Here is a 26,131-nt window from a genome sequence, read left to right on the forward strand (position 1 = left end):
AGCTAGGGGTAACAGTACCTAACCTATGCAGCCCCCAGCAGCTAGGGGTAACAGTACCTAACCTTTGCAGCCCCAGCAGCTAGGGGGTAACAGTACCTAACCTATGCAGCCCCCATCAGCTAGGGGTAACAGTACCTAACCTATGCAGCCCCCAGCAGCTAGGGGTAACAGTACCTAACCTTTGCAGCCCCAGCAGCTAGGGGGTAACAGTACCTAACCTATGCAGCCCCCAGCAGCTAGGTGTAACAGTACCTAACCTATGCAGCCCCCAGCAGCAAGGGTTAACAGTACCTAACCTTTGTAGCCCCAGCAGCAAGGGGGGAACAGTACCTAACCTATGCAGCCCCCAGCAGCTAGGGGTAACAGTACCTAACCTATGCAGCCCCCAGCAGCTAGGGGGAAAATAGTGCCTAACTTGTGCCTAGAAGCGAGGGCTAATATTACCGGAACCCCAAGTTCTTCCTCTAACAGCCTGTCTAGCAGTTTATGTCGGTAGAAACACCTTACATGATGCAGAATAAGTCTGAAGCAGAAACATTAACCTGCGGGGCTACCTTACCATTAACTTCCAAATCTGGCTGGCGTGTAAAGGTCTTCGTGAAGCCCCAACTTCATGTCCTGGCACAAGCAGCACTATAATATGCCCTGCGGACGCCATTCTATTAGCAGGGTGCAGAATGAACATAGGGAAGCGCTGCACGTGTTAAAAACAGCTAACAAAAGCTTGCCTCAGATAAGTACACGGGTTAACCAATATACGCAAACTGCAGTTCACTCAGCAAAGTCACTATCAGTTCATTGCAGATTTCAGGGGTGTCTGTAGTTTTGTCGGTGTTTGGTTGTGAGAGGTTGGTGAAGCGGTGCCCTGTATTCCTTTCAAAATGGGTTGCATGAGTTAGTGTGAGAGTAAAGTGAGTTGTTGTCATGGAAGGTCTGTCTAGCATTTTCTGCGTACGGGTGGATGCGCCTAGACACCTTCAATAGGAATTTTAAAACTACAAGTCCCAGAATGCAGCTGCTGTTGGGCAAAGGTGCTGTAAGCAGTTCAGAAGAACCAGTGCTCTTTGGCAGCTACAAAGCACTTCCAGAAGCTGCACTACCCAAACCCCCAAAGCCCCAATCCCAAGCAATAAGATGGTGGTGGGGGGAGGGGGGGACTGTGATGTCCAGGGGTTTACCTTCCTAAAACCTGTACTCCATTGTAGAGCAAAATGGCGGGATAAAAGAGAGCCAGCCAATGGGAGCAGCATCTCGTGTAACATTTTACACAGCTTTAATGGCCGCCGCATGCAGTCCTGCAACCGGCGTGGCGCGCGGCCAGCCCGCTTCATAGGAATACAGTATTTACGAGTGTTCTTTGTGCCCAGCTGGGGATTTAGCTTCCACTAATTTCTGTTTCCTGCAGGTTGGGGCATGGGAGAAGGAATATTATGACCTATTTTTTATAGGGTCTAAGGGACTGGAATTTTGTGATGGCATTCAGCCAATCAGGGAGTACGATATTAGGAGCGGGGTCAGGGCCAAGCTGGTGAAGCTGTGTGCCAGGCCTCTGTACCCGAGAAGTATATTTGTGCCCTTCCTCCATGTTTCCAATCCTGGGCTTTCCTTTTAAAATTCTTACAAAGCATTATTATATTAGGTGTATCTGCAATACTTTATAATATTATAACCCATTTTTAAAGTTTATGTAAGAGATACAGTTCCCCCTGCCGTACTTTATACGGATATTGCAAGTCATCGAGGAGTTCCTTAGCCATATAGAGGAACGAGGCCGAAGGCTCAGTTCCTTTCTTAGGTTATGGAACTGTGAGGTGACTTGCAATATCCATATTGTATACGCCTTGGGTACTTTATCCAATATAGTACATGGCCACACCATCACCTTTCCCATAAACCACTTAAAACCTTGGTGCCTCATTCTTTCATTGGTAAAGCGAGAATGTTTGCAAACATGAAGTATAAAAATAATATCACTAGTGTAAAATTAAACAAAGCAAAAGCATGTTAGATATTTATTTCAAACAGATATTAGTAACAGTTCAATACAAGTCAGATGTTAAAAAAGTTACAGTAGCTCAAAACGTGTAGAAACATACAGAAATATTCTAGCTTTTGTCCATCTAAGAAGTGCAAAAACTAACCATAGTCTCTCTGCTTGTCATTGCACGCAATTAAAATAGAGCAGAAGAAATGCAACATTCTGTTTTCGTTGCTTTAAACAGCTGCTTCAATTTTGCTCCTTGAACGTCAGAGCTAAACAGTAATATAGTCAAGTTCTGATGTCTTCTCATTATAATTGGCTACTTGGTGTGTCACTAGTCACCGAACGAGTCGACGATTTGAAGAAATAAAGGACTGTCGTTTATACAGACATTACAGAATCCCATGTATCATAATGTTAGATCATCAAGGGCCTTATCATTCATTGTAGGCACGAGCCGCAGGAAAGGGCATATAATCAGGAAGAGGGCCTTTAACAAGCAGGATAGCCTGAGGGAGAAGGGCTATAAGGCTATTAGTTAAGTAGAGATTCCTCGGTTCACCCCCACAGATAGATTGTGAGAGCCACTCATCAGTTGTGGCCATGTTTTTTATAAACATCCCATTATGTTTGTTTATATACATGTCCAAAATACAATTGTTTTAAATGCACAAAACTTTTTTGTCAACATGATAGGATGATTTCGCATCAATAGATTTTTATTAACATGCATTTCATCTAAAGTATAACTTGCCTCTGCAGTCACACTGACTTCAAAACATGCACATGTGCTAAACTCCATTGGTGACCAAGGAACAGCTAAGCGTGTTCAGCTAGGTAAAAAGGGACCTGGACAGAGTAGCTGGGTCATCTACAGTCTTTTTGTTCATGTTTTGAGGGCCTTCGATAGTGGTTAATGCCCTGTAATCATTTGTCACTTCAAGTTATTTGTAAGTGATCGTTTGAGTGAAGTCAAGAAATGAGAGCGCATTCACCGTAAGTATGCTGGTAGACCGTGTAAAAAGTGACCGGTGTCTGAATAATTCTATGTGCCAGTTTCTCAATTGGAAACACGCTCAAACAGTCTATTAAGTAGCCACACTTTCTTGTGTTGCGTCTTTTTTAGCTCGAGTTGCGCTGTCCCTAGAGAGGCATGCATTAGTGGAGTATGGCTTTGAAGCCCCGCCCACTCTCCGCCCATATTTTTAATTGGCTTGTGTCACTGTCCTTTGTAAACGCTGACTTCCAAGTCGTTATTTGGCTTGTTAGTCCCTCCTTGGTACCGTCTTGTCTGCATTTGTGACCTCCCATGGCGACTGGCACTTTTACTTCTGTTGCGACACGGTCTGTCTTATTTTAGTCTGTAAAAACTATTATTTTTAATGAATTTCTCCTACTGCAGGCACAACGTGCTTTCCTCACCATGCACATTTTCACTTCTAAGCAGCACCGAACAATGGTGTTTGCTTCTTTAAAGTTAAATAGGCCTGAAATTTACAAGAGTTTGAGCTATTGCATTGTAAATAACAATAGGTTAAACTCTTGTAAATGCCAGACCTACTGCATTGCAAATGCTTGTTTGGTATGTTTTCACATTAACTTATGACTGATATTAGTTGTATTTGCAGTAGATGTCCTATAAGTCTATAGCTGCTTATCTAACCATACAATTAGTACATCCTATGAATAAGGTAACGCTGCTCCATCGACTGCACTAGCCGTACGTGCAAGGCGCCACGTAGGTGCAGGTACCAACTGTACGTGCCGTCAACGGATTCAGTTAGAGGGATCTTTCTGATGCTAAATACTTTACCTGATGTAAAAATGATGAGTTGTTTTCTACTGTTTGTGGGTCAGTGAATTTTTGTTCTTCATGACTTGTGACAACCTCTCTTCTTCCTTGCAGGGTTGAAAGTCAAGTTCTGTAAGAGAAGTTGAGAAAGGACCAGACTGCTCCACTACGAAGCAAACCTTCTGGACCAAACCATGGATCATCTACGCGGTCGCGGCCGCTTGAACCTGCTGCTGCTCTTGGGCATGTGGGGGATACTGGGTGGGCAGTGTAACGTCATGCTGGGCACACTGGACCTACAGATTGACGAGGGGCAGCCTACGGGTACAATCATTGGCGACATCAGTGCTGGTCTCCCCCCTGGCTCCAACACCTACATGTACTTTATCTCTGCACAGGAGGGCAGTGGAGTGACCACTGACCTTGAAATCGACGAGAACACAGGCATCATCAAGACGGCCAAAGTGCTGGACCGCGAGAGCCGGGAGCAGTACAGTTTCATCGCCGTCACAACCGAGGGTGTGACTGTGGAGGTCACTATTCACGTCAATGACATCAACGACCACGCCCCAGCGTTCCCCACCAGCCACAGCGTGTTCCGAATCCCTGAGCACACGCCCATTGGTACCCGCTTTCCACTCGATCCAGCCTTCGATGCCGACAGTGGGCAGTTGAACACGCAGGGCTACATCATCAAGCAGGGGAACGTTGACCAGGCCTTCAGGCTGGATACCAGGAGAGGCTCCAATGGAGTACTCTACTTGGACCTCGTGGTCAGCGGCGTGCTGGATCGAGAGAACCGCTCCACCTACTCATTGGTGCTGGAGGCCTACGATGGAGGATCTCCCCACAGGAGTACGCAGATGACCTTGGATATTGTCATCCAGGATATCAACGATAATGCGCCGGCCTTCAATGAGAGCCGTTACCACACGCTCATCTCAGAGAACTTGAAGCCGGGCAGCAACATCCTGCAGGTGTTTGCCTCTGATGCGGACGAGGGTGAAAACGGGGTGATTATCTATGAGATCAACCGCCGGCAGAGCGACCCCGACAAGTATTTCGAGATTGACTCCAAGACCGGAGTGATCAAGCTGAGCAAGGGGCTGGACTACGAGATGCGTCGGGTCCATGAGCTGGTGGTGCAAGCGAGGGACAACGCTACACACCCGGAGGTTTCCACTGCCTTCGTCTCGATCCACGTGCGGGATTACAATGACAACCAACCCACCATGACCATCATCTTTCTGAGTGAGGACGGCTCTCCCCAGGTCTCTGAGGGGGCCCAGCCGGGTCAGTACGTTGCCCGTATCTCGGTGTCCGACCCAGACTACGGTGAGTACTCCAATGTAAACGTCTCGCTAGAAGGTGGGGATGGAAAGTTTGCTCTGACCACAAAAGATAACATCATCTACTTGATCATTGTGGACAAACACCTGGACAGGGAAGAGAGGGACTCCTATGAGCTGAGGGTCATGGCCACTGACTCTGGAACCCCTCCTCTGAGGGCAGAGTCCTCCTTCGTCCTTCAGGTTGTGGACGTCAACGATAACCCACCCCTGTTCGACCAGCAGGTCTATAAGCAGACTATCCCTGAGGTGGTGTATCCTGGCAGCTTTGTGCTTCAGGTGACTGCAAGGGACAAAGATCAGGGGCCGAATGGGGACATCTACTACAGCATCCTACACAACTCGGATACCAACTCTGATTGGTTCACCATTGACCCTGCCACTGGCATCATCACCACCACCAACCCCCTGGATTATGAGAAGGACCCGCATCCCAAGCTGACCGTGATGGCCACCGATGGGGGCAGCCCCGCGCTCTCCTCCACAGCAGTGGTCAAGGTGGCCCTCCAAGATGTGAATGACAACGAGCCCACCTTCAGCAGCAACTTCTACAATGTGTCCTTGAAGGAGAACACGCCCATCGGGACCTGCTTCCTCCAGGTAAGGATGGCGGCTTTGCACTTCCTTGTACAAATATTGCTATCCATTGTAGAGGCTGAACGCCCTGGCTCGTTTGTTTTAAGACTTGTAGGGGCAGCTATCTTGTGCAACCATTTGTTACCTCTGGGGTTCTCAGACATGCCAATCTGAATCAAGCGAGGTCAAACTAGGGTCATGCAAAGCTTTGTTAGAACATCATGTGGTGCTGATTAAAATGACTATTCTGTAGGCCATGAGTCATGAGTGGGAAGGAATTACGCAACATTCATTCCTTACTCCTCACAAGGCAGATTATGCCAGGTTGTGTCATGTGATGTGGACTTAGATTACGGTGACACACTCGTTTATTTGCGCTCTGTACAATGTTTAGGTCTCAGGTACCAGGCCTCAGTCAATAGCTAGAGATGTCTAAAGTCGGTCCAACCTGCCATTGTCAGACCAGAGCATAGTAGAAGGTTTAGTCCCAGCCGCAGAGGTGCCTGGACGTCCACGGTGCTGGGCTGTGCACTGAGAAGCCCCGGCCACCCAGCGAAGAAGAAGAGCCGCTCGGCCCTCCTCGGGTCTGGGTCCCTAGAATACTATCTCAGAAGGGTTCAAGTTGACTTGACTTGGAAGGGTTCAAGTTGACTTGACTTAGTTTTTTATTGTTTTTACATATTTCAAGGATTCTATTAAAGACTGGGGATATGATTCTCTTTGGAGTAATGTAAGCAGGAGGTATGTGTTGGGCTGTGTGCAGATATTGTATAATGTTTTTGCTAGGATTATAACAATTCATTTGTAATTTCATATTGTTTACATGATGCCTAAAGGACAGTTTGGGGTCCATTTTTGATGTGCAAATTCCCACCTATATAGACAATGATGAATGGGGGCTGGGCCAGGGGACAAAAGAAGAGAGGTTTCCCAGCTTCGCCCCCTTCAACTGAACAACTTCCTTTGAGAAGGGCCAGACTTTATAGCTTAATGCAAAAGAGACAATGTATGTATGTATGTGTATGTGTATATGCATATATGTATGCATCTGGCATTTGGATAGCACAAAAATAGCCAGAAAGATAGCACTCTAGAGGGTCCCAGACAAAATGACAGCCAAGGAGTGATTGAAGAGGAAGCGGGGTTCCTGGGACAGAGCCGTGTTGTTAATGCATTGTGATGTTGTGTTCTTTAAAAGGTGCGTCGTAAACTCTGTCCTAAGTTGGAGCAGCGTTGGGGCGGTCCTGGCGGATACAAGGATGTTGTCGCAGATCTCCTGGGCAGCTTGTTAAGCCAGGGAGGGCAACCTTATTTTGTCTGTTTTGTTTCCCATTGAATCGAAAGAGCTGCTCGGTATCCCTGGCATAGAGACCACACCCATCAGGACACGCCTCCTATAGGTGAATGCATGGGGCAAGATGACCCACTAGGGGCGCACGCTTTTGAAGAACTGGGGATGGAAAATGGAGCTCAGCTAAACATCCCTTCTTGCTCAGTCGGGAGGGATATGACATTTTCCAGTTGTATTTACTGGTGTCTACCTTTCAGAAGGGTTAAATAACTCCCCAATACATGGGTGCAACCGAGCTAACAGGACACCATAGTAAATTGTTCGATGAGCACTTACAAGTGTAAAAAGAAAGTGACCTCTACAGCTTCTTCTTGGGTCAGGTGGAACTCTTTCATAGCCGGTTTTACTGTTCTTGGAGGTGCGGAACCCAGGCAGCTGGTTGTGCTTTGGATGCAGAGACTGGGTATGTTCAACATGTAAATGTGAAGTGCACCGCACTATCAAAATTACACAGAAAGTTAGTCCATTCTTTCCATATGACGTCCAAGGTAATCTTTATTTCTCATATGAATAACACAGAACAGCCAACGCGTTTCGTCCACTACATGTGGACTTCATCAGAGCATAATTTTGTCTTTTAACATATTGAGGCCTGAAGAATGCCGAAATCATCATATAGGACCATATAGATTCTGAATATTAGCCTATTCTTCATTGGGTCCCCATGTATTTAGGGGCAAGCAAGACTCATAAAAATCCCTGAGTATGTAGCAGGGAGGCACGCTGATACGCGCCGTCTCTCATCTCACAAGCTGGTGTCTCGCTGTGAGAGACTGAGTATGTGTTGGCAGATTGTGGGTTCAGCCTATTTGTGCAGTAAGAATAAGATTTGTGGCAGATTCAGGAGATCCACTTCGGCTTTCGTCTGGGGCAGGGTGACCGTTGCCTGCTTCCAGAAGCTGGGGGCCAGCCTTTGTGGAACAGAGGCCTTGATTACATTGGCTCCATTGGTGTCAATGAGTCAGAGGACAGCTTGGCGGCTCAGGCTTGGCAGGCACCCAAACAGGACGATGACGACAGATCTTGGCAAGGATTTCTGTAGGAATAAGCCGGCGGCGACCTCAGACAAGAGATGTGAGCAAATGGAAGGTCAGCTAAGATCGCACACAGGTGAAATGCAACAATTGTTTGTGCCCAAGACATATTGTAGATGTTGACTAACTCTTAGAAGGTTGTACAACTTGAGTAGATGCGGACCACTTGGGTCTTGGTTCGGGATTTCTTTCCGTCGAATACCCTGGGCGAGTTTATCGGACAGGGAGTTGCGTTTCCTCCGTTGCCTCTCAAGTGACTGAATGTTGTTCCTGAGATGGGTCATCTCACTGGTGAACGTAGTAGAGTTTGATTCATGGCCTGGCAAGGTTGAATGGCCTGGAGTGGAGCCAAGGTCTTCTTGGCCGACAGCTCTTCCTAATCAAATGGTGGACTTGGAGATCCGGAGGAGCGTGTATTCCAGCCACGTCACTACCATCTTGAGATGTGATTTGAAGCTCATTAGCCTATCAGCCTTCATGTTTTTCCAGATGCTGCTGCTGGACCAGCGCCCCAGATGGGGGATGTTATGGTGGGAGGAGCCTCATTGAGTTGGTCAAGCGCAATATACAGTACAGATTTGAAATAATTTGGTGGAATGTTTTTAGTTAAGATATGTCTGGTGCATTTCAGGTCTAACCTCTGTCTCCGTAGCCAGAAATTAAATTTAGGTTTCGAGACAAGTTCACCTGTTGTCCCTGGATCTATATATTGATGCCACAGATGGATGTCAAAAGGCATTTTTCAATAGAACATTTGGACCTAACATAACATAACATAACATGTATATTTGTAAAGTGCGCGTTCACTCGCAAGCATCTTGGCGCTGAATAACAGATGTTTATTGTTACTCAACTCAATGGTACCCACGAAAGTTATGTCCACTTTAGTCATTTTGAGTTTTACTGCATTTATTCCCATACCATGCACCATGCTGTTAGAGCACTTTTGTTTTAGTTTTCAGGACTAGTTACTTGTGATGTGTGGACTATCAATGCATAATGCATGAGAGCCTGCAATCGGGGTATAGCAAGCACTGGCAAAAGCCAATAGGTATGCATTGGCTGCAGCCTTTTGGCTTTGTCAATGATTGTTTTGTAATTTCTTTTGTAAAATTGTATTGTCGGGGAGCTGCTTTTCCCTCTCCATTATAAAAAAACAAAAAACGGGCTAAAGGCAATTGTTTTTGTCCTCAAAACGTTCACATTGGCATAGTAGTTCCTTGCACTGTACGAAACTCTTTTTTGTGAGGACTCGGATGTGCTCCTTGCGAAAGAGCAGAATGCATAGCTCACAGTGAAGTTAGCCAATGGCAGAAGTGTACGACCAACTGCTGCTCCATGCTGTAATGATATGTAAATAGATATATATATATATATATGTGTGTGTGTGTGTGTTTACAAATGTATATATCAACTCAAAAGGTCTAGGGTAATGCCAGACCTAAAAAGTGGTTCCTAATCCGCGAATTACATTGTCTTTGTAACATCCCACTCACCTGTAACAAGAAGTTACGTGGCTGTTCAACTATAATCACTTATTACTGTTGAGGTGTGACGTCAGAGCCAGCAGACAGCTGCTGTTCAAACAATGGAATGAAGAGTGTTTTTCAATCATTAACAAAAAAAAACATTGTATGGCGGCATGCTTTGTTTTTGTTTGATATAGTTAATTGCGCCGAAATATGAACTATAAATATTTTTAAAAGTCACTTAGATTAACAATGTTTTCGTAGCTGTGTGCTGGAGTGTTCAATTTAGCTCTACAGATTCTGCGTTCAGGTGGTGCGACTTCGTAGTAAGGAATACAATACCCTCTACCCTAAATTATAAGGCTGTTGGAAGACGACTCTGAATTCAAAGCCAACCATGTTTATGGTTTCTACTTACAAATATGAGCCATACAATATAGAAATCCATAATATTTCAAAAATAAAATCAAAACTTTCTAAATTGTGTTGCATAAAGCATTGGCAATATACCTCAAGCTTTCAAAATGTTTACAAAATAAGACAATGCGTGTGGATATGTAAGTGCGCGGCAATCCCAGTATCCAGCTCAATGTAGTCTGCACTGCAGCCTCCCTTGGCTCAACAGAATCCACATCACCCCAAAGGACACAGTGCTGTTTGCTAGCGCCTCTCGACATCAAGGCGCTTGACCCCATACTATAACGATAACGCGGACAAACCTCCTCCAGTTTATGGGTACAACCCTTATAGTCTTGGTATGTTTAAGACCGTATCATTTGAAAATCTCCTGTATTAATAAGTAAGTCAGTCGTGTCCACTTAACACGACAGCTGCCTTACTCTTCCCCTAAAATGCAAGTACGCACAGCTAAAAATGTATTTCATAATTATGTTATTTCCAGACTTTAGCCCGTAAGAAGGTTAAAATTTACAAAATCTATGCAAAGAAATACAAAAGATTTTAAAATCGCATAATGAATCCCTTCAATGCGCTTCATCGAAATGATGCCTTTGTTGGGCACCACATTTCAGGTCCCTCCTCCCAGAGCTCTGCTTTGCTCTACTAGTTCTCTTATTTTGTGCCAGGAGCTTGTTGCGCTCCCATCCTTTGTAACCACATCCGCCGCTTCCACCCAACAATAATAAAGATAATGGAGCGACCCGGTGTCCCTCAGAACCTGGGTATAAGTATTAAGTAAAACATTTGGTTCTGTCGGGGATTCTCAATTGCTTAGAATACTCCAGGAGTAAAGACTTATTTATAGCACATGTATCAATGAATGGTAAAGAGACATATAATAACACACACACCAAAATTAGGATTCAATAATGTATTTCAAATTAAATATCAAATACTCAGGGCTGACAAAATTTACAAATTCAATTGTAGTGAGGAATAGGTGACTGTGGTGAAAAAAGGTGACATATAGTGACATTTTGTGATTGGTGATATTGACAGTACACTATAATCAAGACAAACAGACATGTGACACTTGAGCATGGAAAAGAGGGGGATTTTGTTTTGTCCTTATTATTTTTCCACATATGTTGTAGGATCCATTGATAAGTTTAAACTGTGATCATGAGCACTGTGCGGACATATGCAGCAAGTCGACGTTTCGACCCTGTAGGTGGTGCAAATGTAAAAAGCATCAAGGCGGGTCTTCCTCAGGACTGAAAGGGGGGTTGGACAGCCAGTGAGCTAAAAGTCTATTTCATAATTATGTTAGGCTCCAGAAGGTGCCAATTTACAAAATGTATGCAAAAAATGAGGCAAAACATTTTAAAATCTCACAATGAATCCCTTCAATGTGCTTCATAAAATGGATGCCTTTGTTGGGTACCATATTTCAGGTCCCTCCCTCCTCCCAGAGCTCTGCTCTACTAGTTCTCTTATTTTATGCCAGGAGATTGACGGGCTCCCATCCTTTGTAACCACATCCACCGCTTCCACCCAACAAAACAACGGTGGCATAATGGCTCGACTAAACCAAAGAACCTCCCAGGTGAAACAGCACTCACCGCTGCTGCTCATAGAGCACAGGGTGTTATAACCAGCGGGGGCTGTTCCGAAGCAAGCTATCTATCTGTATGTACAGCCTGCTTGTTGCCTTCCTGTAAACATCTGCAATAAACTTAGAACACCTTGGATGCCTTCCCAGTGCTTAATTTGAGCTGGTGGTTTCCTGCGCTTGGCACAGCACTTAATTGTCAACACCGGCGCTTGTGAGAGCCTGCCACTAGGTGGCGCTGTCTGGGTAATTTATAGATGACCACAACAAAAGGTAATTGTTAATCCAATATACATTAAAAAAGACTATTACCTGCCCCTCAAAACATTCTTAAAGCTTTGGGGCCCTCGAATAGTCTGAATTGCCCCACTTGTAGGAGTGCAATGGTTAGTAGTTGTGTTGTTACTGTCTTTGGCAGCATGGCTGGGGCAGTGTGTGGTACAAGCCACAGTGGTCTCCTCACGAGAGCCCTGCCACTTTTAATTTTTTTTACAAATGAAGCACTGCTTTGGGTGTCCGGAAATTCACACACCTCACCCTACATAAGTATGTGTAATGCAGGGTCTCATATGATTTGGGACACTTCCATACTAGTGTAACACCTTCACAGCTGATGTACTGTCCACCAAGAGCATGTTGTATCCACATATAGAAGTCTAAAAGTAAACACTAGAGTAAAGTTTGGAATGCACACTAGGGTGCGTGTCATCAATACCGGTCTATTCATAGCCGAATGATCGCGTAGCTTTCCAAGCGGCATTCATGGAGGAAGCCAATGGGTTTAAGATGGGTTCAGCGATTAAAGACATAGATTCATGGAAGCTTTACAGTGTCTTATGTTATGTTTCTTGAAAGTCCCCTCTAAATGCAATGAACTTCTAAAAGGGCATTTACGTCAGGGGGTCATTTATCCCATGAGCCCACCTCGTTTTCTTTCTTTTAAGTTCAAGTTTTATTTGTTTTATGAAAATTCTCTTTGGATTGTCCTTTGTGGGTGGACCTTGAACGTTCTTATTTATATCCTTTTTCATTTCAAGAATGTGTATCTTTCACCCACAAACCACAATCCTATCCTTAAACATACATGCAAAATTTTAGAATCTAGTCCATTGATGCCTCCTACAGATTCCGACCCTTTTCTCAATTCCACAATATGGCATAATACGTTTGTACTGATTTGCGGCAAACTCTTTTTTTGGAAATCTTGGAGACACAAGGGCTTAATCTGGGTACACCAACTTTTTCTTAAGGATGAAGTCATACCCTTTTCACATGCTAGTCAGCTTTTTGACCTATCTCCCTCTTTCCAGTCTAAATATACTCTTCTGAAACTGGCCCTTTAGTCTGTGTGACCAATTTTTATCTCACAGCCCTCCTGCCCCCCACTCTGTCAACAGTTTACACATTCTCCTTCACACTTGTCCTCGAGCTTCTACTATTTACACTCATCTTCGTACCTCACATACAACTAGAGAAAAAACGAAGGTAAAATTATCTTGGGAAAGGGATTTAGAGGTGGATTGGCTGATTCTCCTGCAAAACAAAATTTGGACTAAAATCAAGAAGTCCTCTAGAGCAGCAAATACTACACAAACACTCTATTTGTTTATAATAGACTTCTGTCCTGTCCGGTTGCCCTAAATAAAAGACATTGGCGTTCCCAAATCCTGTTGGACATGTTCCTCCACATCCGCTGATTTAATTAATTTTCTTTTTGCATGGCATCATGTGTACAGTTTCTGGAAGAGCGATTGGTCTGAAATTAACTTAATTTTTGGTTCCAAAATCCCCTACTCCATCCTTCGCTTTTTTTTGGGAACTTTATCCCATCCTTGGAATAATTGTAATTTTAATATAAAGATTGTAGTCCTATTGTTAGCAGTTGCCTTTCAGCAAATTGATTTATGAAAACAAAATTAAACATAATAAAAGTAGAACCACATAAAATAAAATAAAATACCAGCCACTCGCTAGCTCTCTCTCTCTCCACCCCCCTCTCTCAATCCATCTTCTCTCTCGCTCACTCTCTATTTCTCTCTTTCTCTCTCCCCCGTTTCGTGCTATCTTACATTGCCTCTTTACATTGGTCTTTTCTCGGTGCCCCTCTGCTGCCTGTTGCCCCCTCTCTCTGCACTGGTGCCAGGGGTGACCTTCCCATCATGCCTCGCTCTCCATTTCCGCCTCCCGGCCCCTTCTCAGGGCTTTGCCCCGCGCCCCTCTATTCATCACCCCTCGGTTTCCTGGCTGCCCCTGCTCTCTTGTCACCAAGAGACGGTCCCGAGGCCCTGGGAATGCCGGCCGGGCTCTCTCCTAGAGAGGCCTCTCTCGCTCCTCCTTTCACCCTCCGAGGAGATTCATGCCGTCTTTTGTGTCAGTGAGTGAGTGTGGGCGGAGTCAGGAGGGAAGGTGCCTAGATATCCATGGACTAACAGAAGCGCTGGGTCTGCTTTATTGCACTTGGGTTCACCTTGCAATAGTGCAGTGGGGGGTGTGTGTGTAGGGTAAGGGCACTCTGGTTTTACTATGGACGTGTGCAAGTGCTTTGAAAACATTATAGGTTAATCAATGGCACTCGGGTTTCACTATGGACTAGTACAAGTGCTTTTAAAGCACTATAGGTTAATGAAAGGCACTCTGGTTTCACTATGGACTAGTACAAGTGCTTTTAAAGCACTATAGGTTAATGAAAGGCACTCTGGTTTCACTATGGACTAGTACAAGTGCTTTGAAAGCACTATAGGTTAATCAATGGCACTCGGGTTTCACTATGGACTAGTACAAGTGCTTTTAAAGCACTATAGGTTAATGAAAGGCACTCTGGTTTCACTATGGACTAGTACAAGTGCTTTTAAAGCACTATAGGTTAATGAAAGGCACTCGGGTTTCACTATGGACTAGTACAAGTGCTTTTAAAGCACTATAGGTTAATGAAAGGCACTCTGGTTTCACTATGGACTAGTACAAGTGCTTTGAAAGCACTATAGGTTAATGAAAGGCACTCGGGTTTCACTATGGACTAGTACAAGTGCTTTGAAAGCACTATAGGTTAATGAAAGGCACTCTGATTTCACTATGGACTAGTACACGTGTTTTGAAAACACTATAGGTTAATCAATGGCACTCGGGTTTCACTATGGACTAGTACAAGTGCGTTGAAAGCACTATAGGTTAATGAAAGGCACTCTGGTTTCACTATGGACTAGTACAAGTGCGTTGAAAGCACTATAGGTTAATGAAAGGCACTCTGGTTTTACTATGGACGTGTGCAAGTGCTTTGAAAGCACTATAGGTTAATCAATGGCACTCTGATTTCACTATGGACTAGTACACGTGTTTTGAAAACACTATAGGTTAATCAATGGCACTCGGGTTTCACTATGGACTAGTACAAGTGCGTTGAAAGCACTATAGGTTAATGAAAGGCACTCTGGTTTCACTATGGACTAGTACAAGTGCGTTGAAAGCACTATAGGTTAATCAATGGCACTCTGGTTTCACTATGGACTAGTACAAGTGCTTTGAAAGCACTATAGGTTAATGAAAGGCACTCTGGTTTCACTATGGACTAGTACAAGTGCGTTGAAAGCACTATAGGTTAATGAAAGGCACTCTGGTTTCACTATGGACTAGTACAAGTGCTTTGAAAGCACTATAGGTTAATCAATGGCACTCTGGTTTCACTATGGACTAGTACAAGTGCGTTGAAAGCACTATAGGTTAATGAAAGGCACTCTGGTTTCACTATGGACTAGTACAAGTGCTTTGAAAGCACTATAGGTTAATCAATGGCACTCTGGTTTCACTATGGACTAGTACAAGTGCTTTGAAAGCACTATAGGTTAATCAAGGGCACTCTGATTTCACTATGGACGTGTGCAAATGCTAGTGCGATGAAAGCACTACAAGCTAATCACCAACTAGTGCAAGGGTTGGCTGCGCGCACTCTGGGTACACTATGAACCAGTGCCGGGGTCGGTGCATGCACTGAGTGTGCAGTTTATGGGTTCAGCATGGATTAGTGCAAGGGTTGGCTGCGCGCACTCTGGGAACACTATGAACCAGTGCCAGGGTCAGTGCATGCACTGAGTGTGCTGTTTATGGGTTCATCATGGATTAGTGCAAGGGTTGGCTGAGCGCACTTTGGGTACACAATGAACCATTGCCAGGGTCAGTGCATGCACTGAGTGTGCTGTGTATGGGTTCATCATGGATTAGTGCAAGGGTTGGCTGATCGCACTTTGGGTACACTATGAACCAGTGTCAGGGTCAGTGCATGCACTGAGTGTGCAGTTAATGGGTTCAGCATGGATTAGTGCAAGGGTTGGCTGATCGCACTTTGGGTACACTATGAACCAGTGCCAGGGTCAGTGCATGCACTGAGTGTGCTGTGTATGGGTTCAGCATGGATTAGTGCAAGGGTTGGCTGATCGCACTTTGGGTACACTATGAACCAGTGCCAGGGTCGGTGCATGCACTGAGTGTGCTGTTAATGGGTTCAGCATGGATTAGTGCAAGGGTTGGCTGAGCGCACTTTGGGTACACTATGAACCAGTGCCAGGGTCGGTGCATGCACTGAGTGTGCTGTTAATGGGTTCAGCATTGATTAGTGCAAGGGTTGGCTGAGCGCACTTTGGGTACACTATGAACCAGTGCCAGGGTCAGTGCATGCACTGAGTATGCTGTTTATGGGTTCAGCATGGATTAGTGCAAGGGTTGGCTGAGCGCACTTTGTGTACACTATGAACCAGTGCCAGGGTCAGTGCATACACTGTGTAATGTAAAGTGCACTTTTATAGCGCTGCTACCGCTCCAGGGAGTATCTTGGCACTTAACACCAACCCAGATAGAATGGGTTCATCATGGATTAGTGCAAGGGTTGGCTGATCGCACTTTGGGTACACTATGAACCAGTGCCAGGGTCAGTGCATGCACTGAGTGTGCTGTTTATGGGTTCCGCCTGGATTAGTGCAAGGGTTGGCTGAGCGCACTTTGGGTACACTATGAACCAGTGCCAGGGTCAGTGCATGCACTGAGTGTGCTGTTTATGGGTTCCGCCTGGATTAGTGCAAGGGTTGGCTGAGCGCACTTTGGGTACACTATGAACCAGTGCCAGGGTCAGTGCATACACTGAGTGTGCTGTTAATGGGTTCAGCATGGATTAGTGCAAGGTTTGGCTGAGCGCACTTTGGGTACACTATGAACCAGTGCCAGGGTCAGTGCATGCACTGAGTGTGCTGTTTATGGGTTCCGCCTGGATTAGTGCAAGGGTTGGCTGAGCGCACTTTGGGTACACTATGAACCAGTGCCAGGGTCAGTGCATACACTGAGTGTGCTTTTGTATGGGTTCAGCATGGATTAGTGCAAGTGTTGGCTGAGCGCACTTTGGGTACACTATGAACCAGTGCCAGGGTCAGTGCATACACTGAGTGTGCTGTTAATGGGTTCAGCATGGATTAGTGCAAGGGTTGGCTGAGCGCACTTTGGGTACACTATGAACCAGTGCCAGGGTCAGTGCATGCACTGAGTGTGCTGTTTATGGGTTCCGCCTGGATTAGTGCAAGGGTTGGCTGAGCGCACTTTGGGTACACTATGAACCAGTGCCAGGGTCAGTGCATACACTGAGTGTGCTTTTTATGGGTTCAGCATGGATTAGTGCAAGTGTTGGCTGAGCGCACTCTGGGTACACTATGAACCAGTGCCAGGGTCAGTGCAAGCACTGAGTGTGCTGTTTATGGGTTCAGCATGGATTAGTGCAAGGGTTGGCTGAGATTAGTGGTCAGTCGAGTGGATATTGGGTAGGGTTTGTTGTTGTAGGTTAGTGGGGTGCATTTACTCCTGCATCTTTGTGGTAGATTAAGATAATATAAATTTAGTGTGAATATTAGTGTGAGTTGACACAAGTGGTCAGTGGGGTGATACGCCAGAGGGGATTAGATATGTAGGTTGCAGGGGTTTGCATGGGTCCCAAAGAACGACAGGTTGAGGTCATGAGGTGTGGGCACTTTGCAGGAGTACATTCATAGGGAGTAAGGCATGAAATGCAGAGTAGGCTGCACTCAGAGAGAGTAAGGAGTTCAGAGGCCGGGGGTAGGGCATTCGATTGGCAGAATCGAGAGTGAACATTCAATAGTCTTATGTTGAGATCCATGCTTCATGCAGGGCTTTGGGAACATGGAGGACAAAGCTTTTTTTGGGAGATGCGTGCAATCTGAGGATGTAAAATGTAGAAGGGAACAACATTAGTTACATGTGACGTGGCACACAGTATTTTAACATTTGGGTAGTGTATTCCCATGCGGGAAACAACCTTTACAATGCAACCATTACATTGCACTACACTTACAACGCAGTCATTACATCGCAACATCCTTTACAATGCATGTCATTACAACGCAGGCATTACAACGCATACTATTACAACGCATGATACTACATCGCATGTCACTACAACGCATACCATTACAACGCATACCGTTACAACGCATACCATTACAACGCATAGTACCCCTACACTATCCAACACTTACCCTACTGTTGCACCCCTGGAGTTAAAATAGTCATTTTTACCTTAAATGCAATGTAATGGTATGCGTTGTAATGGTATAATGCGATGTAATGGAATGCGTTGTAAAGCTATGTAGCAACTTGGTTCGTCAGGTCCCCGGGGGGTAGCTTGGACCGAGCAGGCAGGCACCCGAAGCTTAGGTGTTAAGTGACTATTCAGCACACACATCCACTGAGGCAATAAGTGCACGCAAAGACTGAGTCCACACCAGAATGCTTGATTCAAATAAATACGTTTTATCTGGAATCAAAACCAGGGCAGTCAAAAATCACAGCAGCATTAACTCATTGCTTTCCCTTAAAAGCACATGCTTTCCATTTCTTGGCCACAAATACTTAAATAAATAAATATTAAATATTATATAACGGTAGGCCTGGTAACAGCCTTGCTCCAGACAGCGCCCGCAAGGAATTCCCTTTTAAGACATTCAAATAGCATTTAATTACTCAGCAGCAGTCACTTTGTCGCTGCAGGAATCGGCGTGTCAATAAATGGGGGGGGGTAAACATTTCCTAGCTGCAAAGATAAGCCATTTATCAGCAAATGTAGTGCATTTCACAAGGTTGAAATAAAGCAGTTCAATAATTAGAATAAGCGTTTCTTTTAGGTAAACTCCAACAGTTCATTAGATAGGCAACAGGCACTATTAACCTTTCCTGCCGGCAAAATGAGCATTTCTTTTGGTCAGAATAGGCAGGACATTACTCTCAGGAGCTAAGCATGACAATTCCAATAACAATCAGGCCACCATAACAGAATAACCTTTCCCCTACTAAGGGGTTAACTTTTCCCTGGGGATTGTCACAAAAGCCCCCTGGAGGGCTCCTCAAATGACACAGGGCTCCTGCCCAGTCCACAGTACTTATCGGGGCCAACGGGGCCTAATTGCAGTCTCCCGCGGGGAGGGCGGTCTTAGAGCCTCCTCAGGGGTTTACCTTACTTCTTCGGCCCCTTCTCTGGCCCTTGCGGAGGTTCAGCACGCTGGGGATGATACTCGGAGGCGCGCTCTCACTATTGCGCTCTCCGGTGAAGTCGGGGACAGACGGGGCTCCGGTACTCTTCGCGAGCCCCCCCCCCCCCCCGCACAGGTGTCAGAGCCGGTCCCGGTCCTCCCTCAGTGCTTGCAGGGACCGGGAACCAATGGGAGGCCCAGGCGCCCAGTGACCACCAATAGCAGAGCGGCTCGCAGGGCACAGCACAGGGACTCAATCAGCACAAGGCGGGGTGGAGTCAACACGGGCGCCCCCGTCACGTGATGCCAGATCCATGCTTCAGGCCTAGCGAGGCCTACGGCGGCCCTCTCCTGGCTCTGGGGGCTGCCGAGGGGATGCAGAAGGCAGCGTTGGCATCTCGGGGAAAGCACTGGACCGCAACAATGTCGGCGAGGCTCAGAGGGCCCCTGGGCTGAAGTATTAAAGTTCAGGGGCGCACTCGGTGGAAAGCTCGAAAAGGGGGCACAGCTGAGAAGCGTCTGGTAGCTAAAGCGCTTGGTCCTCGTAGCGCTTTGGGGGTAATTCACGATCGCGCCTCGGGCAGCTCTCTTTGGGCCCACAGAGGGTCTCCACGCAGTAGCGCTTCTCAGGGGGGCACAGCGCTTGCCAGTCAACAGTTCACAGCTCTTCTCAGGGGGCACAGCCCTTGCCAGTCAGCGGTTCACAGCGCTACTCAGGGGCACCATAGGAAAGCACTGCATTGGGGAATCAGACAGAGTTGCAGGTCAGATAGTCCAGGACAGGCCACACGACAGTGGCAGAACAGCAGAGGGGACCCAGGTGAAGTCAGGGAGCGCAGGGGGTGATACAGCGCCAATAACTGGTTGATTCCCCACCAGTCCAGTGGGCAGTGAGAAGGTCTTCTTGGTGCTAGCTGGTTCCTACGCCCTTGGTAGAAGTTACTTGAAGAGGGGGGGTTTGAGTTGAAGGCTTATCAAGTTTCTTCAGCAGATCACTTCAGGTTGTCCCTGGGTTCCCCTCCCGCTGGGCCAGATCAGTGGTCTAGTTCAGTGTTCCTCACACAGCTTGGTGGGCAGCGCCTAAACCCTGTCACCCCCAGTGGCATAGGTTCCTGACTAGGCCCTACCACCGAAGTCTCCTGCGTAGGGTCCCCCAGGTCAGTGATGTCCCAACTGACTAGAAAGTTTCCCTCCCTTTCCTTTTATAGCGTCAGTTGGCAGTTGGCAGTTGGCAGTGGCAGTTGGTGTCCACTCCCCTATTCTGGAAGGTTCCAGGAGCTTTCTCACTCTAGCTATGGGCAGGCTGGTAGGCTGGTATTGCAACAATGTTTAAGGGTTCCAGCCTGCTCCTGGCTACTAGAGTGCGTCTAAAAAGACCATGCTGCAGTAGCAGGGGTCAGTGGCAGCCATGTTAGGGTAAGAGGGCACCTGCACCTTAGCATTGGTAAGGAATGGGAAGGTGCCCAGAGACCTAAGGCCAACAAAAAGTAGGTGGGAAAAATGAGGCAAAAGTGAAATAAATTGGGGAAGACCACCCTAAGGCTGACAGGTCTAACAAGGTAGTTTCTAAAAATGCGATGTAGTGTCACGCGATGTAATGGAAGGCTTTGTAAAGGATGTTGTGATGTAAAAACTGTGTAAAGGCATTCGTTGTAAATGTATGCATTGTAATGTCATACATTCTTTCCACGCCTATGTAAGGCACTCACATGCTTACCCACACGGACAGCCCACTACACTGAGCTATGCATAATTATGTGCGTGAACACCTGCCCTGCAGCGAAGACTTAAATATAAATCTACACAAGGCACTTACTTAGACATGCGCAGGAAGGAATGAAAACACAGTACATCACTGAATAGATAAGGAGTGGGGCAAGTACTCTCCGCCAGTTCAATGCAGGCTCCAGTGGTGGGGTCACTATCGATGAATTAATGCCCTCGTGCTTGAGCTCAGCATTTCATCCTCGTCCTCACACCTTTTCGCTCTGTGTCAAGTGAGTTTTGTCCACCGGGCCCGGGGGTCCTGCCTTAAAACTCAAGGAAAAAGACCCTCATAAGCCCCCTCTGGGCTATGTACAAAGGCAGCGTGATGATGATGAGAGGAACTCATTCGTTCATTCATTCATGAGGACTCTGCAGAGAAGGGCAGACACTTCCGGATAGGCCCCTCCATCTGCGAGACCCGTAGAGCTGTGGAAGCCTCAGTTGCATGTCAGACTGACTCCGCTGCAGCCCTTCCAGCCTTCGAAGAGCAGACAGTACTGACCCCACTGCTGTCCAGTGCCCCTCTGATGATCAAAAGTACTCCTGGAATGGGGCACATCAACACTCTGAACCCAGAAAGACACATTTCAGGGAACCATGAAGGGTCTGGAGAGGCTATGGTTTGTTACATATTTTCAGGAAGGTCTGCAGATAAATGCAGCTTTGCTTTCATTTGCAAAGATGTTTGTTTTGGAACGTCTGCTGAAAAACACCCCGCGCAATATTATTTTTCCAAATACATTTTTTTGCAAATTGTGCAGGAAAGGAGTGTGCGTCTGTGACTTGTACAGCTTGGCGCAGGGCAAATAAAAAAAAAATGGTGCTTTATCCTTCTGCTTTGGATCCAAAACTCGGAATGGCTTGGTGATGGCAGATGACACTATCAGGGCACCCTGTGTTATCACGATTGGGATTAGGTAATTACTGCACCTGGCATAGAAAGAAGGCCGCAGTGTTTCCCTCCTGTACAGCTCCACTGTGCATAGAGAAGCTCTGCATAACTCACATTTGCAGAGAAACATCAACACCCATTTTCCAGTTTAGATTTATTTCAGAAATATGACACTAGCATAGATCCCACTCTGTGGGTTGTATTTTCACACTTTGCAGAGAAACAACTTCAAAAGCGCCTAGGAACACCCTGCAATCTTTGCAAAAGGTGGTCAATTCGAAAATGCAAAATTCATAAACATTATGTGGGGAACAAAAAATACTTACCCCCCGCCCCCAATTCATAGGTCTTCTTTCGTAAATATTTGTTCATTTGTGATGCCTGTCCCTCTTTTCAGATTAGCCCCATATAGTTCCCCACAAACCCCCCTCTGCCATGGCACAGTCCACTGCTGATGTCATCACGCTCAATAGAAACCTGTGATGCCATTGGTATGTAAAACAGGGCCTCGCTTCCTGTGGGTGATATTTCACACTTATGGTAGGGGCATTGAGGCTCTTTTGTAGGGACCCCCATTCTTGGGCGTGCTTGGGGGGCGGTGGGTTCCTACACCATAGGCCCCCTTCCTGAGTATTTAAGCAGATGCTATTGTTGCCCCTGGCAGCAGTAAACAAAGGCTTCCAACTTCCATGCCAACATCTCCTTATGTGTTCACACTGTGGCCCTCAAAAGGGTGCCTCCCTGGAGGAAATCTGCCTTTCCTACATGGTTACCCCAGATTTTTCGCCTTTTCAGGGCTCTGTTTTTGCAGGATTTGGCACTCTGTGCCCTTTACCCCTACTAAAGTGGAGTAAAGTGCCTGTGCACCCCCTTTAAACATATTGAAAGTGGCTTAAATCTGATTTGCGCAACTTCTTTCCTCTAAGGCCATTGTATATGGGGCAGAAGTGCACCCCTGGCATGGTAAGTTAAACACCCCCGTGGACGGCAGCGCCTTTGTGCCGTCCACTGCAGCCTTGTGGAGCCAAAACATGGCCACAGCTGCACAGACCTGTCGAAACCACCCTTTTGAGAGGTAGGAAAACCTGATTAAATAAGTCATCCATGAGCGCACCTTGCTGCCCGCAAGGTAGGGCGCATAATATTTAAGAGTGGAAGATTTATGGCTGTTGAAATGTCATTCTCCCCAGTGCCGGGGCCCAAAATGGCATTGTCACTGGTCAGTCTGTTGCTGGCACATAGGGAAAGTATAGATTATACATTTTAATCCTGGCCTACTACTTCCATAGTCTTCCAAGCTATTGTTGGTGCTTTGTGCTTTTTGGCCTTATTTGTACTTAAAACTTAAAAATCCATATCTGGTTCCCCTTATTGTTTTTTTTCATTTTGTTGTAGTTTTATTCATTAAATTTGTCTATGTTTTTGTAAATTGGGTTGGGAGTTTTATTGCTTGGTGTTTTGACTTTATTACTGTCGTGGTGCCTCATAAATAAATACTGCACACATTGCCCTAAATTAAGCCTGTCTCTTCTGTGCCACAGTTATCATAGTTATTTTAGCAACTTTGAGGTTTCACCCTAACAAGGAGTGCAGCCGAGCAGTTTGCGAGGGCCGTTTTCGGCCGATTTTGTTACAGGGGGGTGTTATTGCCGCACCCGGTAACAAAAACAGCCCCCAGGGACCCAAAACCGGCCCCACCCTAGCGGCCTACCGGGGAAATGCCCGGTGCCCGCTATGGACAGTCCGGCCCTGCCCATAAACACAGACTGGGAAAAGGCCTATGGGTCATCAGCCTGTGGCCCCTGTGCGTGGCCATGGAAGAGGGAACTCAAGGGCAGGAAGGTCATTGGAACCTATGTATCTTATGCCCCCTGCTGTGCTGCATTTAATGTAATGTAAACACAGCGCTTATATACTCGCTGAGCCTACTACAAGGATTCAACACACCAGGAACTCTCCCAAAGCTGGACCCCCAAATCTTCCAAGGCGTGGCACACCCACCTGCGTGATGGTCACTAGGGATGTGCAAAGTTTTTGAATAGTACTGTTTTTTTTCTCCCCATTTCTGCCAACAAGTTTGGTTTAGCCCTACTTTCGCCCAGGCGTAGTTTCAGTGCATGGTAAGATCACCACAATGCAAGATCATTTTCTCTCCAACTGGATCCAGTCAAGCTTGAAAACTAGGCTATTTTGTGACTTCCATGTGGACAATGGCAAATGTTTGCAGAGATTTTCTCTGCAAGATTAGCTTTTGCAGAGCATTTCCTGGTACAATTGTGCAGGAGAGGAACACTGGTTCTGTAAGGTCTGAATGGTGCAAGTGTTGAAAAAGGGTACACATGACATAATTGTTGCTAATGCCATCATTTCATGCAAATGTGCCAAAGGAAAAATCCTGCCAACCTTCGCGAAGTTGCCAAGTTTTACATTGACGACATTTGCAAAAGTTCCAAACAAAATATTTGCATGCCACCTGATCACAAGCGGCCACCGTGGTTCACCCTCCCCACCAGATGGTGAGACATGCAGTTATTAAAATTACTTTTATTTAGTAATGCTCGGACTTATAATGGTGGGAAACGGGAAATACTGCAACCTTCCAGAGCAGTAGTTATGAGAGCATAGAACAGCTTTACCGAGAAGTGCAAGAGGGTAGCTCAGATTTGGACGGTGCCCACTGAATAGAACGCGCCACGCAGGCGCGAAATCAGCGCCGCGCAGGCGCGCCGACCGGGCCATGACGGAACCGCTCCGTCATGAGCACAGCTCAACCGAGGCTCGTGACGGAGCGGTTCCGTCACGAGCATGGAAGCGGTTAATTCCCACCCATCCTAATATGGATGGCAGTGCCTGCTAGGCACTGCCACCATATTGAGGCCCAATTCCGCCCAGCCGGCAATCAGAACGATTGCCGACCGGCAGGACAGCGGCGGATGCACTTTGCGTCTGCCGCAATACCCCCCGCCATTATAATATGGCTGGGGTAAATCGGGTTGGGATGGCGGGTGGATCGCAACTGCCGACCTGGTGGTGGCGATCTGCCCGCCATTCTAATCAACCCCAAAGCATCGAACGGGATTACACTAAAAGATTTTTGCCAGTGCGCCTTGAGGACCGGTACCGCTACGCTGCACTTGTGTTATTTTTAATATGCATCTGCCAGAGATCACTTTAGAAAGTGGATTTCCTGAAATAACCGACAGCTCATTTTTCCAACCTCATTTTTCTAACCAAGAGCAGATCTCATGATGTGTTTATGTTTTAAGTTTTCAGTGTATTTTCCTGCCTCTTTTTGGCTGCTCTGTGGTTCCCCACAAAACTATAGGTTTCTCACAGGAATTTGGAACATAACTTTTATTTTAAAGACTTGACAGTTTAAGGGCATTTTAAGCCAGCTTTCCCCTGAATTCTGCAACAAAACAAATTCAAATAAAGTTAAAGCACAAACATAAAACTGTGACCCTGACCGAGAGTGTTTTGACAAAACTCTAAAAATGCATTGGTTCTGTATCTGAAAGGATTGTGGGGTGGCCATTGCTTCTAGTAGAATGACATCCATTGTACCGACACATGGACCTGGTGTATGCCCCTTGCCGACCCACCGTCAATGGGGTGAACCCACTGTGCCATCCCATGGTCACGGTCTGGGCCTGCGTGGAGCCCCCAAAGATGGACCCGGTAAATACACACTAAGACAATCTTCAAATTGCAACTCAATTTATGCTACTTGGTGCCCCTGCAACTTAATTCACAATGGGCAGACAACTCAGAAAGTCAAAACTGGTCTGTGCCAACAGCACTGCAGAATAAGACACACGGTTTTATCCGCCCCACTGTTTCCCCTCTTCGCTGAAATGAGCCACTCTGAAAAGGACATACGTTGGTAGGTCATTGAACAGGTGGTAAAACCGCCACCAGGCGGTGACCTCCAAATATAGCCGAATAAGGCAGAATGCAGCTGGATCTTTAATCGTGACACTGTTGTATAAGGTCTAAACACTGTGGAAGAATGCAACTCTACCTCTAGGCATAAGACCCTTCTCTTTTTTTTCAACATCACAAGTTCCAATTCGGAAGTCAATTTCCATTAACAACTAAGAATGAATGCTGTATATCACATTACCACGCATCGCAGCATCGTTAAGAGTATTTGACCTCTTTAAAGTTTTATTTTGACTGTAAAGGCATGGCCCCTTTATAAAATATTAGAATGCATGTTTAATATATGCATGCTGTATATTTGCACTACCTAACGCAAAGTTATTCTCAGTGTATTTTTCTGGGGTTGTAAAATGAAGAAACTATCCTGTTGGCCTTTTAATGCTGAGACTTCACAATGATTGCAACAATTAATGAAGCCAGTCCTGTATATTAGCGCGCTACCTTTTGGTG

The 26,131-nt window shown here is 46.2% G+C and overlaps 1 protein-coding gene across 1 annotated transcript in view; it reads left to right on the plus strand.

Moving 5' to 3' along the window:
• DCHS1 (dachsous cadherin-related 1) overlaps nucleotides 1-26,131 on the plus strand; it is a 352,029-nt gene that overhangs the window by 35,888 nt on the left and 290,010 nt on the right. The window contains exon 2 of the mRNA XM_086950300.1: nucleotides 3,888-5,722. Coding sequence (XP_086806426.1) covers nucleotides 3,968-5,722 — 1,755 coding nt within the window. The 5' untranslated portion in view covers nucleotides 3,888-3,967. The remainder of the gene's footprint in view (nucleotides 1-3,887; nucleotides 5,723-26,131) is intronic.

Source organism: Lissotriton vulgaris, unplaced genomic scaffold, assembly GCF_964263255.1.
Source record: "Lissotriton vulgaris unplaced genomic scaffold, aLisVul1.2 SCAFFOLD_1025, whole genome shotgun sequence".
Lineage (NCBI taxonomy): Eukaryota > Metazoa > Chordata > Amphibia > Caudata > Salamandridae > Lissotriton > Lissotriton vulgaris.